Consider the following 14,941-nt stretch of genomic DNA (forward strand, 5'->3'; position numbering starts at 1 on the left):
TAATCTTTGTGGCGCAGTGGAAGAGTGGCCGAGCGCAACCCGAGGGTCCGTGGTTCAATCCCCACCTAGTACCAATTTTGTCACGTCCGTTGTGTCCTGAGCAAGACATTTCACCCTTGCTCCTGATGGGTGCTGGTTAGCGCCTTGAATGCAGCTCCCTCCATCAGTGTGTGAATGTGTGTGTGAATGTGTGTGTGAATGGGTAAATGTGGAAGTAGTGTCAAAGTGCTTTGAGTACCTTGAAGGTAGAAAAGCGCTATAAAAGTACAACCCATATTTATCATTTGACAAAGTGTATCCTGTTCAACTTTAAGTAGGTTAGATATAATTATTAAATAAAGCTAAAATAAAGAGTAAAATTAGTACTTCAGTGTTAATATTTAAGTTGGCCTCAAGCCCTTCTGTATTGGATAAGTTGGGCCCCGAGGTCAAAAAGGCTAAGAACCCCTGGCATAAACCATTGCACTACCAGACTTTTGTTTTGACAAAAATAAAATGTAGCATATTTATTGTTCTGTTTCAATATTTTGTGGATTCCTGCTCATGGAGCGGTAAACATCTTAGATTAAGTTTTGCCATCAAATTTAATGTCATGCGCCATTATTCTTTTATTTTATTGGCATTTGAATTTTTTTTTTTAATTCTCTGTACAGACTCCATCAGACTGCCACTCTCAAAATTGTCAATGGAGCTTTGGCCGTTTATGTGTTGTCGAATGGCTATGTTAAATCTGAACCATGTCTCAAAGGTGGTACGGCGGGGCATCGAGGCTCGCTTCACACATCATTATTTCCGGCTCCTTCCCTATATGAAGCAAGCCTTAATAAGCGCTTCGCGGACACCCACCATTACTCGACACATGCCTCAAAGCATCCGCACATCTCTTCACATCACTGGATTATGCACACTACCGCCACCCGCTGTCTTACTACACTACGCTTGTATGCTTCAAATCGTCCCGGCTCTTAGTGGGGTGGTACCTGCGGTGACCTACTTGCTACTTCTTATTAGACATGCTGTAATGAGAAACTGTACAGTAGTACAGGCCAAAGGTTTGGACACACCTTCTCATATAATGCATTTTCTTTATTTTTATTTTTACATTGTAGCTTGTCATTGAAGGCATCAAAACTATGAATGATTTGTTTCACCCCTGGGAGACGAGGGGAGCAGTGAGCAGCAGCGGTGACCACACTCGGGAATCATTTTGGTGATTTAACACCCAATTCCAACCCTTGATGCTGAGTGCCAAGCAGGAAGGCAATGGGTCCCGTTTTTATAGTCTTTTGTATGACTCGGCCGGGGTTTGAACTCACGACCTACCGATCTCAGGGCGGACACTCTAACCCCAAGGCCACTGAGTAGTTTCTTCAAAAAAGCCCCCCTTTGATCAGATTACTGCTTTGCACACTTGGCATTCTCTCGATGAGCTTCAAGAGATAGTCACCCGAAATGGTTTTCACTTCACAGGTGTTTGAAGCTCATGCAAATTCCCTGACTTTGTGGATCATTTCCAGTCTTATTTTAAGTGGTTTGGATGATTTCTAACCAGGAAACCACAATTACATTAATTTAATGACACAACTGAACCTTACAGGGTTTGGGATTCTTTTTGAATGTTCTATTTTTTTTCCTATTATAAAACACTTCTTTTACAGGGTTGCACAATATTAATAATACAAATGATATAATTTTGATCTACACCCTCAAACAGGTGTCAATATCACCTAGAAAACCATGCTAACTGCTAAGCCAGCTCGAATGTAATGTTGCATAACAGAATATTAGCAAAACAGTACTAATGCTTAGTACAAAATACCATACTATGTTTTGCAGATTATAAGCCGCTACTTTTTTCCTCACACTTTGAACCCTGTGGCGTATAAAACGGTGTGACTAATTCATTGATTAATGTAATGTAAATGTAATCACATGTAAAAAAAATACCTAAGTGTTTGTTTATTGTGAGCGAACTTTGGTGCTGAATTTCCCCCAGGGATCAATAAAGTACTTTCTATTCGACTGTAATGTTTTATATTTAACAAATACTTTTTGTATAACAAAGACACTGAAAAGTGATTTTTATGATATGGCGCCATCTTTTGGACAGGTTCACTCATTGCAGGTGCTGCGGGTTGCCAATGTTCTTCCTATTTCGTGCCTTGAACCGGAAGTATAACCGTACATAGAGTTTCTGCTCGAAAAGATTCTTTTATCATCACGCCGTTTGTAAGTTTTACAATACAACTAAAACAATTCATATTACTGAACAGTTCCATGTGTGATGTCTATAGGAGTGTTTTCATGCGTATTTGTACCTGCTATCGTAACGTAATCAAGCTAGCGTCGTTAGCATTAGCGAATATGCTAACAAGTTTATAAGTCTTTGTTTTAGTATTATTGACTTCCAATGGCATTTTTCGTGTTGTTTCAGTTTCGTAAATTTACCCAAACTTCACCATGGAGTTATTGAATCTGTTTAGCTAATTGGAAAGCTAGCTTCCGCAGCTCGTGGGTCCATTAAAATTACTTCAGTTTTGTTTAAAATCAATTGAGGTACGTAAATAAACATTTAGAAAATCTTTCGTAAAAGTAAATATTTCCGGCTTATGGTCTGGTGTGGCTGATATATGTAAAACAATGTATTTATTTTAAAATCTGGAGGGTGCGGCTTAAATACTGTGCGATCTATAGCCCTGAAAATATGGTATAAACAAAAGTGTGGAAGGAGAGTAATCCGTTATGAACAGGAAATTAAGAAGAAGATTAACAATAGTCGAGACACAAATAATAAAATAATTACACAGGGATGCCACGCTGAGGCAGAAAACAGGAAATAAAGCAGAATGTTATCACCAAAGCCAGCAGCCAGGGAAGGAGTAACCTGTTACAAAATAATTCTATCTTAATTCATTTATATGTTATATATTATGATATATGACAATCATTGGTACTTTAACTTTATTGCAATATGGATTTTAGGCCATACAGTATTTAAAGAAACCACTGCAGGAAGCAATCTCTTTACACTACAGTCATTCTGTACAGCATAAAGGCGTTAAAAAAAACTTTATTATTTCACAGACTATGTTAAAAATCCCCAGACGAGAAACATCATATTTACAAGGGAGAAGTGACCTGATGCTATTTTTTGCCTCACTGGGCAACAGTTTATTCATATAAACCCCTGGTTTACGAAAGTAGCAACGGCTCGACCTAGTTTATCTTGCTTACCTGTAGCAGCTTCTCCGCTGTGGGCCTCTTCTTTGTGTTCTTGGTCAGGGCTACCTTTACAAAATGGTGAAAGTTGTCTGTCCTGTGGTACGGTGCAGAGATGAAACATGAGTACCGAACACAAGAACAAAACTGAGTGTTACGTCTTCAATCGATTGGAAAGAAAAATTAACCACACAAACACAGATATTTCAAATAGTACATCATTTTGGCCTTTCGTCCACACACAAAAAAACACATGTTTTGGCTCTAAAAATTTAGCCTTTGGGAAAGCTGCAGTCAGGGAGAAGATTTAAAAAAAAAAGTAAGCTTCAGAAACATTGATTTTTGGGTTGTGTCACAAGAAACATGCGACAATATCCCTTATTTTTTAAACCTTGTATAACAACAGAACATGAGTAATTAAGTCATTAACTTAAATGGTGCACAATAAATATATTTATCGGACCAATATAAGAAATAAGGATGTCATATTGATTATTTTAATAAAACTAAAATCAACTATGACGAGGCAAGATGACCGATACTAAGCTGTCGGTGGGTTAGAGCAGTGGTTTTCAACCTTTTTTCAGTGATGTACCCCCTGTGAACAGTTTTTTAATTCAAGTTCCCCCTAATCAGAGCAAAGCATTTTTGGTTTAAAAAAAGATAAAGTAAAATATAGCACTATGTCATCAGTTTCTGATTTATTAAATTGTCTAACAATTTAATAATTTGTAGTGGTCTTTCTTGAACTATTTGGGGAAAAAAAGATATAAAAATACGGTAACTAAAAACAAGTGATTCAATTATGAATAAAGATTTCTACACATAGAAGGAATCATCAACTTAAAGTGCCCTCTTTGGGGATTGTAATAGAGATCTATCTAGATTCATGAACTTAATTTTAAACATTTCTTCACAAAAAAATAAATATTTAACATCAATACTTATGGAACATGTCTATAAAAAATCTAGCTGTCAACACTGCATTTTGCAGTGTTGCATTTTTTTTCACAGTTTATGAGTATTTTATTGAAGTATTATTTAATTAATATATTTATAAGGCTGCGATGAGGTGGCGACTTGTCCAGGGTGTACCCTGCCTTCCGCCCGATTGTAGCTGAGATAGGCGCCAGCGCCCCCCGCGACCCCAATAGGGAATAAGCGGTAGAAAATGGATGGATGGATATATTTATAAGGATTTTTGAATTGCTGCTAATTTTAGAATATTTATAAAAAAATCTCACCTACCCCTTGGCATACCTTCAAGTACCCCCATTTGAGAACCACTGGGTCATGGTGAGCAAATTAAGTTGCCTGCAAACAAACATTGTGTCGAGCATGTGGGAATCGGCCACTCCTTCAGGGCATATCTTGTCATGTGGTATTTGCACCCAATTCTGCAAACATTCCACAACGAGGAAGAAAAAAACGTGGCGCTTCTACAAATCAAGCCTTGTTAGCCACTTGAAACGCCAGCATCGCTAAGACGGTGTTTAGAAAGCCTAAGAAGATGCCTGCTGCTAAAAGAAACGGCCCCACATCCACTTGTGTGAGTCTTTGGGTCTAACCCCATGTGTGCACAAACTACAGTTACATCTAAATTAAAAACATTTAATACAAAAAAGTTATCTGTGTTATGGAGATGTACAATTTTAAACTGTATTAAGAAAGGGAGCAAAATAATTCTGAAGAGACGTTTCCTACACATTCAGAGGTGAGAACAATAAAATTAGATGCACTGAAATCAACATATGCGGCAAGTAGGAGTCTTTGCGTTGTTTTGGACAAAAATATAAAACATTTTTAATATTACAGTATCATTATCTTGCGTTTTATTTAGCACATGTAAACTGACAGTTCCAAACACGGCTGAAGGATCAGCGCTCGCCCTGCACAGTTAGAAGTCCTACATGTGTGTGTTAACATCTTAGACAAACACAAATTAAAAATATTATACATATCGCCTATTCAGCAATTTCCTTTTATGATTTTATAGGTGCTGGATGACTTAAAAAAATAAATGCAATTGATGCGTTTCGGCGTCTGCTACTGTTTTTTTTTAATGTTGTTAGTTTTTTTATTTGAAAAATACATTATGACACTATATCTCCTACATAAAAATACTTATTTCATTGTGCAATTCTTGTTCCGTAGTTTCATTCCAGATGCACAATTGCACTGGTGATGCGATCCAAAGCCTCACGCACAAAATTTCAAAAACGTATCACGATCTTTGTTTTTCTTCCCAATAAATTACTGATTACTACTCATTGCAAACTTTATGAGAGCCAACATACATAATAAAACGTCACTTACATTACAGTGTCTTCTTTCACTACAATACCAACTGCTAGACTGTTCATATATCACCATTTAGATGAAGAATGACTCAAAATCCTCGCAAAAAAAAAGGGGGTGCAAACAACCGTCTTTTTGTGTCATTCTCGCCAATTTCCGAGTCTAAATTGGGTGTCAAAGTGTACCAACTGGTCGGAATACGTCCTCATCATCCAGGTGAGAGGCATTGTTTATGTTTTACAATAAAGTCTAACGAGCAAAGAAACAAAGAAGCAGCACATCAGTTGATCATGTCAACATTGGCACACAAGCTCGTGATCACAGCGCAGCTATAAATAATTTGTCTGCATTAGCGCTTATAATAACAATATCACAAATACTTTTTAATATTCAAGTCATGAAATGTAAATGGAGTATTGTTTGCGCTTCTTGGATGTTTTTTTATTGGTAAATTTGAGATTAGAATATAGGACCTCCCATTGGCTCCGCTTTAAGTAGACTTTTATTTACGGGTTAGAATGCATTTAAGAAACATCAATATCATATGATTGTGAATGATAGGCGAATTTCCCCAAAAAGTAACATTCTCCTTTAAATGTCGGTATGCATATGTTTCTGTTTTCTGGATTGCGATTCAGAAAAAGTGTTACAGATTATGGATGTGTGCTGCCGGTTCAACACAGCGCACACATGGTAGGAGCATGGAAACATGAATGTGCGAAAAATGATCATGTGTCTCAGTGGTAAAAGCTCCATATGCGCGCAAAATCCTCACTTAAATAAGAAGGTCTGCACCACGTTTCATTTGCAAACGCAGTCTTGGTAGATCACGCCCACTCCTCATACATGCTATTTTATTTTTTGCACACACTGTGTAGCGTAGGCTTGGGCAATTATTTTGACTTGGGGGACACATTTGCAGAAAAAAATGTGTCTGTGGGCCAGGATATCTATTTTTATGAACACTAATACAAAACCTCACAATAATGTCTGATTGAATGCTAAAAACGTTATGACAGACCGCCTTAAAAAACAATGGAATTTTAAATTCTTCTATGAAGGATAAAACACTGATTATTGACAAAATATGAACGTCACACCCCTCTTCCATCAACACATTTTACAATCAAGTGAAATGCAACAAAAATGCAACAAACAGTGAAATATGAACGCAAAGGGTACAAAATTAACCCACCTACAGTCTGATGTATCAGATACATCACTAAGCTTTAGAACATTGTTGTGAAAATCTCCTTCTGCGTCTTTGGAAACGCTCCCCACCCACATTGCTTGGTGCTTCGTCTGAGCTGCTGTGACTTACATTACCATAGTAACTGATTAGATGACCATAGTAACTCATTAGATTACCATAGTAACTGGTATATCATCCATAAACGCAGATTACAACCATTGAAATACTTTGTATTGTTCAAGACTTACGGTTGTTAGAAAACATCACTGCACATCATAATGGCAGCTACATTTTCCATCTTAAAGATCTAAAAAAAAATATTGGGGAATGTCCGGCGGGCCAGATTGAAAAGCTCAACGGGCCGCATGTGGCCCCCGGGCCTTAATTTTCCCAGGCCTGGTCTAGCGCGTGCTATTTGGATCTTAGCATGTTAGGCTCTTAGTCTTTAAATACATGTATAACGCTTTAGTTAGCCTTTTTGTTTTTTCAACAATTCCCACTAATCCAAATTTAATTAAGGACCCCTGATATACTGCAGATGTCCAGCAGTGGCTGCTTTCTCAGGCTTTTGATTGGCCAGAATGTACATGACATCCAGTGAATGTGTTTTTATGTGGATGGAGGAGGACGTGTTACTTCTTAAATGTTTCTCTTCCTGTGGACACAGCCATAAATAAATAGGAACACCTTACCACTTTGCCTTGTCTTTTAACTTTGGCGGCTGGAAATTACTCTTTGTCATTAAGAAGAGAGCCCTGTGGACGGAGGGGGAGATGAAAATTAAAAAACATTGATGGCAACTGGGAGAGTTTCTACTTTGTATCATCTAAAGACCCTCCAAATGAACTCACAGCTATATACTCAACGTTTTAAACTGAGGTGTTTTATCTACACACACACACACAAACACACCTCATGGGATGGAGTTCAAACATGGGCGGCTGCAGTTCGGCCAGCTCTATTGCTGTGATGCCCACAGCCCAGATGTCACACAGCTGGTTGTAACCTCCTTTCCTCTCCACTGCTGCCACCTCTGGAGCCATCCTGTGCAAGAGAGCGCAGACAGTGAAACACATGCTCCCTTTCACAAAGCATTAGAAATCTTTATGGTTTTAGAAAACACAACATTCAGCAACATTTTGCCCACATTCCTCCATCCTGCTGCCTTCAAGGATAAACAGTATGTCTGCATATGTGCATCATCAACTCACCAGTATGGCGTTCCAATAAACGACTTCCTCTTGGCCAAAGTGGCTGTGATCTGCGCTGATACGCCAAAGTCGGCTATTGGCAGAACAGCGAGCAGAGGGGGAGAAAAAGCCCATTACAAATGAAGAAGGAATGACAAAAATAAAAGAGTAAAGAAAGTTCCTTTCACCTAGTTTCACATAGCCGTTGTCGGTCAACAGGATGTTGGCGCCCTGTTGGAGGCAGAAACGCACGTCAGAAGACAACACAAAACAAGCTTGCGTCAAGTCCAATTAACTTGAGATGCGCAGTCTGCATGCCTCGTTTGCTTTGTGACTGAGTTCAGCCGCTTTTTGTACACTGCGGACACAACAGTGCACTGTCTCCACAACTTGGTTTGGGCCCATTGTGTTACCTAACATGAACTTCTGCACTTTTTCTGAATAAACTGCTGTAAAAAATTGCAATCAGTCTTATAACCTGCAACGTATAAACGTTTCCTGAAGCTCACCTTGATATCTCTGTGCATTTTGCCTTTGTTGTGAAGATAGTACAAACCCTGAAAACACAATTGCACAAAGACTGTCATATATTGGCATCAATAAGTGTGAATTAATTCCTTATAAAAAAGCCCTGTGATAATTTGGGATGGGTACCCGATTCATGTAAAATCCAATAGTGCCATGTTACGCATGTTTTCGCGTGATGTCACGCCTGGTTGCCTACTCAGTTTTTGCACTTTGACACTTAGCGATCACTCCGGCAGCACTGAGAGCACCTCTACATAATGTTGCAAATATTAAATACCAACAAATCAATTCAGTCAAAAAACACTCCAGTGTAAGTAAAGTAATGCTCTACTTTTCTCAAAATGCGCTAGCTTGGTGCTAATATACATTAGCTTTTCTGTTGGATTTTCTACTGATTAACATGAGCAATTTTACATGGCAATTTCAACATCTGCAAATGTGTTAATGAAAACTATAACCAAGATGCACAAAACAATCAAACATATGGTATGCATTTAGTACAATACTTCAGAAAACACAACATTCAGCAACTTGTAGATGTTTTTCTTTCAGTATAAAAGTGTAAGTATTAACACCTTTTAGGGAGCAACAAAAAACAATTTACACTACTGCCATCAAACGTCCTGGACTTGCAACTATAATAGCAACCTAATGTTATACTTGCAAATGATAATATGATGACAACAAAACAAGATATAACAACTAATTTTTAAATGTGGCAATAAAAAATAGATTTTTTTATTGAAAATATTATTTATTAACAAACACAAAGAACTACCAAAGATTTGTACCATATCGGCTGGAATGTGAACGGTACCCATCCCAAGTGATGATCATTTTTCGGTGTAAGTTGAAATTTTATGCAGGGTACTCTACCTGCAGGGTCTCCCGTGACATGTAGGCTATCTGAGACTCTAACAGTGGTCCGGTTACTGCGGCGATGACACGGACAGAAGACGAGAGAAAGAACCAGACATTGTGAACTTGTAAACAATAATCACAGCTGAGCAGAATGTTGTGTGGTGTGTATATAAGAGTGTGTTTCACCATGGTAGATGTCCTGTAGAGAACCTCCCCCGCAGTACTCCATGCTGATCCATAACTTGTCCCTCCTGGAGACAAACAACATTAAGTACGCAACACTCATGCAGCAAGTACCAAGCTTTTTTTTTGTAACTTCTTCATCTTATTCTCTACCCTTTTTAACACAATGGCTGACAGAAGAATGCATGCAGCAAAGCACGTCCGAACACTCCAAACACAGAAATGATCCAACATTCGGCGGGAAAACGCTGGAACCACATAAACACTGAGAAAAAAGAAACCGCAAAAAAAAAAAGGGGAAAATGCCAAAACCTCACACAAACCCCTCCAAACGACCAGCATTAGAAAAATGCTGCACGTTCACCGAACAAGAAGTTAGCCAGGCTACCAGAGGCGCCGGACCTGAAAGATAGCCATGCTTAAAGGCGTAACTGAGAACTGCACTTTTTTTTGGAATTTTATGAGAGACGAGACGACAAAAGTTGTTTTTTTGGATTCTAACATAAAAATCAGCTAGTTCTTGGTGCCTAGTAATGCAGCTAATGGGAAAAATCAATTGTACTTCAAAATCACTTTAAAAATGCATTAAAAAAACGTCACCAATCCTTTTTTGTGTACCGTAACCTGTATAATAACCAAGTTGTATCAACATTGTTATTGTAAGAGTGAACACTGAGGAACTAGTTTTCTATCATAAGTAAAAGCTAGCAACGGTAAGAGATAAACTAGCTTCTACGACAACACAAAACGCGTTTGAGTTTGTAATACAGAACCATGTGATAGGACATTGTTCTGTACTGACTCAAAAACAATCATACTACAGTATCTGTAAAGTATTAGCCCACATTTCATGTTTTGTTTGTACACAACTAGCCAGACAGCGTATGTACTGTAGTTGTAAAAACATGCATGACATGCTGCATGTATCATGACCAATGTTAAAGTCTGACTCACTCAATGGACAGTTGTGCATTTGGTACAGCTGGCCGGGGGCGTTTTTTCAGGTTTATTTGGGTAAACACTCCATTTATGTCGAAATATCATGACTCCAAGTTCCAAAGTCACTTTCACCTCACTCTCTCAGCTTTCGTCTGTTCCAAACCTTCCTTCGTGCTGGCTTCTACAAGCAGTGGTCCGTCCTCCGTATATTCAGCTTCAAAAATATAAGGTTGTGAATCCTCATTTGTTCAAAAATAGCCGTCTTCATTGTCTGCTATTGATTCGGGCATGGACGTGGACGGCGTGGCGAAGTTGGGAGAGTGGCTGTGCCAGCAATCTGAGGGTTACTGGTTCAATCCCCACCTTCTACCATCCTAGTCACGTCTTCAGCAAGACACTACTAATGGGACCTGGTTAGCGCCTTGCATGGCAGCTCCCGTCAGTGTGTGAATGTGTGTGTGAATGGGTGAATGTGGAAATAGTGTCAAAGCGCTTTGAGTTCCTTAAAAATGGTAGAAAAGCGCTATACAAATATAACCCATTTACCATTTACACACGCGTTTGTATCCGGACGTAGGAACACACATTTGTTACCGGAAGTCGGACGTGCGCTGCTATGGAAATGAGAATCCATAGGCTGAAGAATTGATGTGTATATATATACATACATACATATACTTGTAGTGTATGTGTAAAACATTTTGAAGTTAATTTAGGGGGTCTTAAAGCAACAATGGTGGCTCCCATTAACTGTATCTTTTAAGTGTTTTTTATCCTTTTTAAACACCTAAAAAAAAAAACAAAGACGTGTGTTCTTGTCTCTCGTCTCTCATAATGATTGTGAACGCTAGGCTCTTTTTTTTTTTTCAAACTGCCGTTCCCCTTTAACACATAATATTTTACAGTATTAATACCTTTTGTGCGCATGACATCAGACGTTGCAGAATTGGCAGGACTTCCTTTAGGTAATAATCAGTGTAATTTTCCATGCCAACAATGTCCAATACACCGAAAGCCAACATGTCTGTTGGATATCCTTCAGGTCTGGTGCGCCATAGCCAGGCTAACTTTCTGAGTTCCATTTTGTTACTTCAACTTGAAGCATTTTTTTCTGTGTGTGTGCGATTGAAGCATTTGTTCTGCATTTCTTTAATCTCGCATTGCTTATGATTCCATCATTTTCTCTGTTCCATGTGTTTGATAATGTTTGTGCGTTTGGACCCACATACACAAAATGATGGACTACATTCTTACCGTAGATAACTGCCAAAGTATGCTACAATGTTGGAGTGTTTACAGTCCTTCATCATCAAAATCTCCTGCTGGACGACGGCAAAGTCCTCCCCTGGAACAAAACGCAGCGCTTTTAGCCCCAAAAGCCAGCTTGCCCGTCAAAGAACTGAAAGACAGAAGACGAATGCTCACCTGGCTCAAGTTTGATGACTTTGATAGCAGCCAGCTCCCCTGTGTTTACATTGCGAGCCTGGAGCAAAGAGGCGAAAGGAAGGTCAGCGGGGTAAAAGTCTTGGAAACCTACGGTACTAGAAATGCATGCTATCAATCACAATAAATGAAAGGCTAATTTTTCCCCATCTGAGTTCCATCATATTCGGAGGATATTAGCCATAAATAAGAGGAGATCTCTAAACAGGATGCATGCTCACTGCTACCATCACAAGTTGAATCACACTGAGCACAACTTTGACATACTGCGATGTCAACATGGACAGGGAATGGAGACGGGGCGCATTCCTGAAAAGCCAGGAGTTCTTGGAAAAATCTGCGTACTGGCAGGATACTGGGGCAGATTTTCTATAAATAGGAAGCTGTGTTTACATCTGGCCACAGCAACACTGACGAGGAAAAGGAGTTTCTCTATGAAACGCACATGAATAAAAGATGATCCTGTGAGAGGAAATGTGAATTGCTCACTTAGGGCACAAGCATGGCTGCATAAAAAGCGCGTGACAGTCAATGAATTTATCGCAGATTTAAACATTCTTTCCAATGTTACTTCCATTACATAGAGTATTGTTACCATTTGGGCCAGCGGTTTCAAGTCTGAACTGGGCGATATTTGCGGTTGTTTCAAGATACAATTTCATTAAAACATTGCAAAGGATTATAGATCTGGACCTACACTTGATACCTAAAAATAAACAATTTGATATGAGAAAAAAATGCGTAAAGCGTGTCACACTAGTTCAAATACAGATAACACTTTTTTTTTTTTTTGTTATTCTGTTGAACTATGTGACTAATGAACATAAAAGTGTTTTTTGTTTTCCTCCATTTTTCTGCATTGGGCCCTCAAAGGAAAATACTTGGACTTAAAGTGAACCACAATACATTATTATCATGCAACATAAACATCTGACTGAAATTGTTATTTTTGATTATATTTGTAATTAAGTGTCTTGTAATATCCCCGCTGAGGAAAGGACGGAAGCTGTACTCGTACAGGGAACAGTGTCAAGCGTAGAGATCGACCAATTGTTAGCCGGTTTGATTATCGGCCGCACCGATTATCAACAATATTTGGCATTTTGAAGCATTTTAGTATTGGCCTTTTACAATTACAACTGAATACACATACGATACCAGTATGCACAGTCGTGGTCAAAAGTTTACATACACTTGTGAAGAACATAATGTCATGGCTGTCTTGAGTTTCCAATAATGTCTACAACTCTTATTTTTTTGTGAGAGAGTGATTGGAGCACATACTTGCTGGTCACAAAAAACATTCATGAAGTTTGGTTCTTTTATGAATTTATTATGGGTCCACTGAAAGTGTAACCAAACCTGTTGGGTCAAAAGTATACATACAGCAATGTTAATATTTGGTTACACGTCCCTTGGCAAGTTTCACTGCAATAAGGCGCTTATGGTAGCCACCCACAAGCTTTTGGCAAGCTTTCATTTGACATCACATGGACAAAGATAAGACCTTCTGGAGGAAAGTTCTGTGGTCAGATGAAACAAAAAATTAGCTGTTTGGCCACAATACACAGCAATATGTTTGAAGGAGAAAAGGTGATGCCTTTAATCCCAGGAACACCACCCATACCGCCAAGAATGGTGGTGGTATTGTGCTCTGGACCTGTTTTGCTACCACTGGTGCTTTACAGAGAGGAAATGGGACAATGAAAAGGGAGGATTTCCTCGAAATTTTTCAGGACAACCTACAATCATCAGCCCGGAGGTTGGGTATTGGGCGCATTTGGGTGTTCCAACAGGGCAATGACCCCAAACTCACGTCAAAAGTGTTAAAGGAATGGCTAAATCAGGCTAGAATTAAGGTTTTAGAATAACCTTCCCGAAGTCCTGACGTAAACGTGTGGACAATGCTGAAGAAACAAGTCCATGTCAGAAAACCAACAAATTTAGCTGATCTGCACCAATTTTGTCTTGAGCAGTGGTCCAAAATTCAACCAGAAGCTTGCCAGATGATTTTGGATGGCTACCAAAAGCGTGTCATTGAAGTGAAACTTGCCAAGGGCCATGTACCCAAATATTAACATTGCTGTATGTATACTTTTGACCCAGCAGATTTGGTCACATTTTCAGTAGACCCAAAATACATTCGTAAAATAACCAAACTTCATGAATGTTTTTTTTGTTGTTGAATGCTTTGTGACCAACAAGTTTGTGCTCCAATCACTCCCACACAAAAAAATAAGAGTTGTAGAAATTATTGGAAATTCCAGACAGCCAATGATGTTATGTTCTTTACAAGTGTATGTAAACTTTTGACCACGACTGTATATTTTAATCGAAGAAGATAAATAACAACCACTGCTCAAGCACCAGCCCTTTTTACAGCCCCGATCTTCCCTTTTCAACCCCTTGTACACGGTATATCTCTTCTGCTTAGGTTTCAAAACTTCCGTTTTTTGCAGGGAAATTCAGTTTTTCTCCTTCTTTATCCTCCTTTTTATTTCTGTTACTGCAACGATTAAACCTCCGTCTCATTAAAGTAGCGCGGCGAGTTTCTTCTTCAGTCATTCAATCAAATACCGGCATGACAGAGATGAATGGACATTAGGATGGCAGCCTAAATATCTCTGCCAAAAATCTAAACTTTGTGGAAACATAGACAAATAGAAGACTTATTATGTAAGTAAAGAATAAGATGTAGCATAGTTTCTGTAATATCCAGGAAGAATTGTCAGCCAGCTTGGAAATTGTCTCAACTATAAACTACGTGAAGGAGTTTAGGTTGCTCACGAGGTTGGTTAGGTTGCTCATGAAGCAACCTTACAATGTAATAAATCCATAAACTGCTATACAACTGAGTAGATTGAGAGTTATTGTGATGTAGAGAAACGTGTCCTGAGTCTTCCCGTGGCCTCCTACCGGTAGGACGTGCCCGAAACACCCTCTTAGGGAGGCATTCGGGTGGCATCCTGACTAGATTCCTGAACCACCTCATCTGGCTCGTCTCGATGTGGAGGAGCAGCGGCTTTACTATAATTAATAATGCTGCACCGTGCTAACGATCTATTTGTTTACTTTTTTTTTTGCCTTT

General features: G+C 38.9%; 1 protein-coding gene across 12 annotated transcripts in view; it reads right to left on the bottom strand.

The window, feature by feature from the left end:
* The window catches only part of LOC133559474 (mitogen-activated protein kinase kinase kinase kinase 3-like), a 119,636-nt gene that overhangs the window by 61,426 nt on the left and 43,269 nt on the right, over positions 1-14,941 (bottom strand). For 11 of the 12 annotated variants that reach the window (XM_061911281.1, XM_061911275.1, XM_061911280.1 and 8 more), the window contains exons 2-11: positions 11,836-11,893; positions 11,665-11,755; positions 9,475-9,539; positions 9,304-9,359; positions 8,409-8,456; positions 8,088-8,130; positions 7,921-7,993; positions 7,622-7,753; positions 7,402-7,464; positions 3,235-3,316 (exon numbers count right to left, since the gene is read on the bottom strand). In XM_061911281.1, coding sequence (XP_061767265.1) covers positions 3,235-3,316; positions 7,402-7,464; positions 7,622-7,753; positions 7,921-7,993; positions 8,088-8,130; positions 8,409-8,456; positions 9,304-9,359; positions 9,475-9,539; positions 11,665-11,755; positions 11,836-11,893 — 711 coding nt within the window. Of the gene's footprint in view, positions 1-3,234; positions 3,317-7,401; positions 7,465-7,621; positions 7,754-7,920; positions 7,994-8,087; positions 8,131-8,408; positions 8,457-9,303; positions 9,360-9,474; positions 9,540-11,664; positions 11,756-11,835; positions 11,894-14,941 lie in introns of those variants that run through there. The other variant, XM_061911279.1, reaches the window with a different exon arrangement.

Source organism: Nerophis ophidion, linkage group LG09 (assembly GCF_033978795.1).
Source record: "Nerophis ophidion isolate RoL-2023_Sa linkage group LG09, RoL_Noph_v1.0, whole genome shotgun sequence".
Classification (NCBI taxonomy): domain Eukaryota; kingdom Metazoa; phylum Chordata; class Actinopteri; order Syngnathiformes; family Syngnathidae; genus Nerophis; species Nerophis ophidion.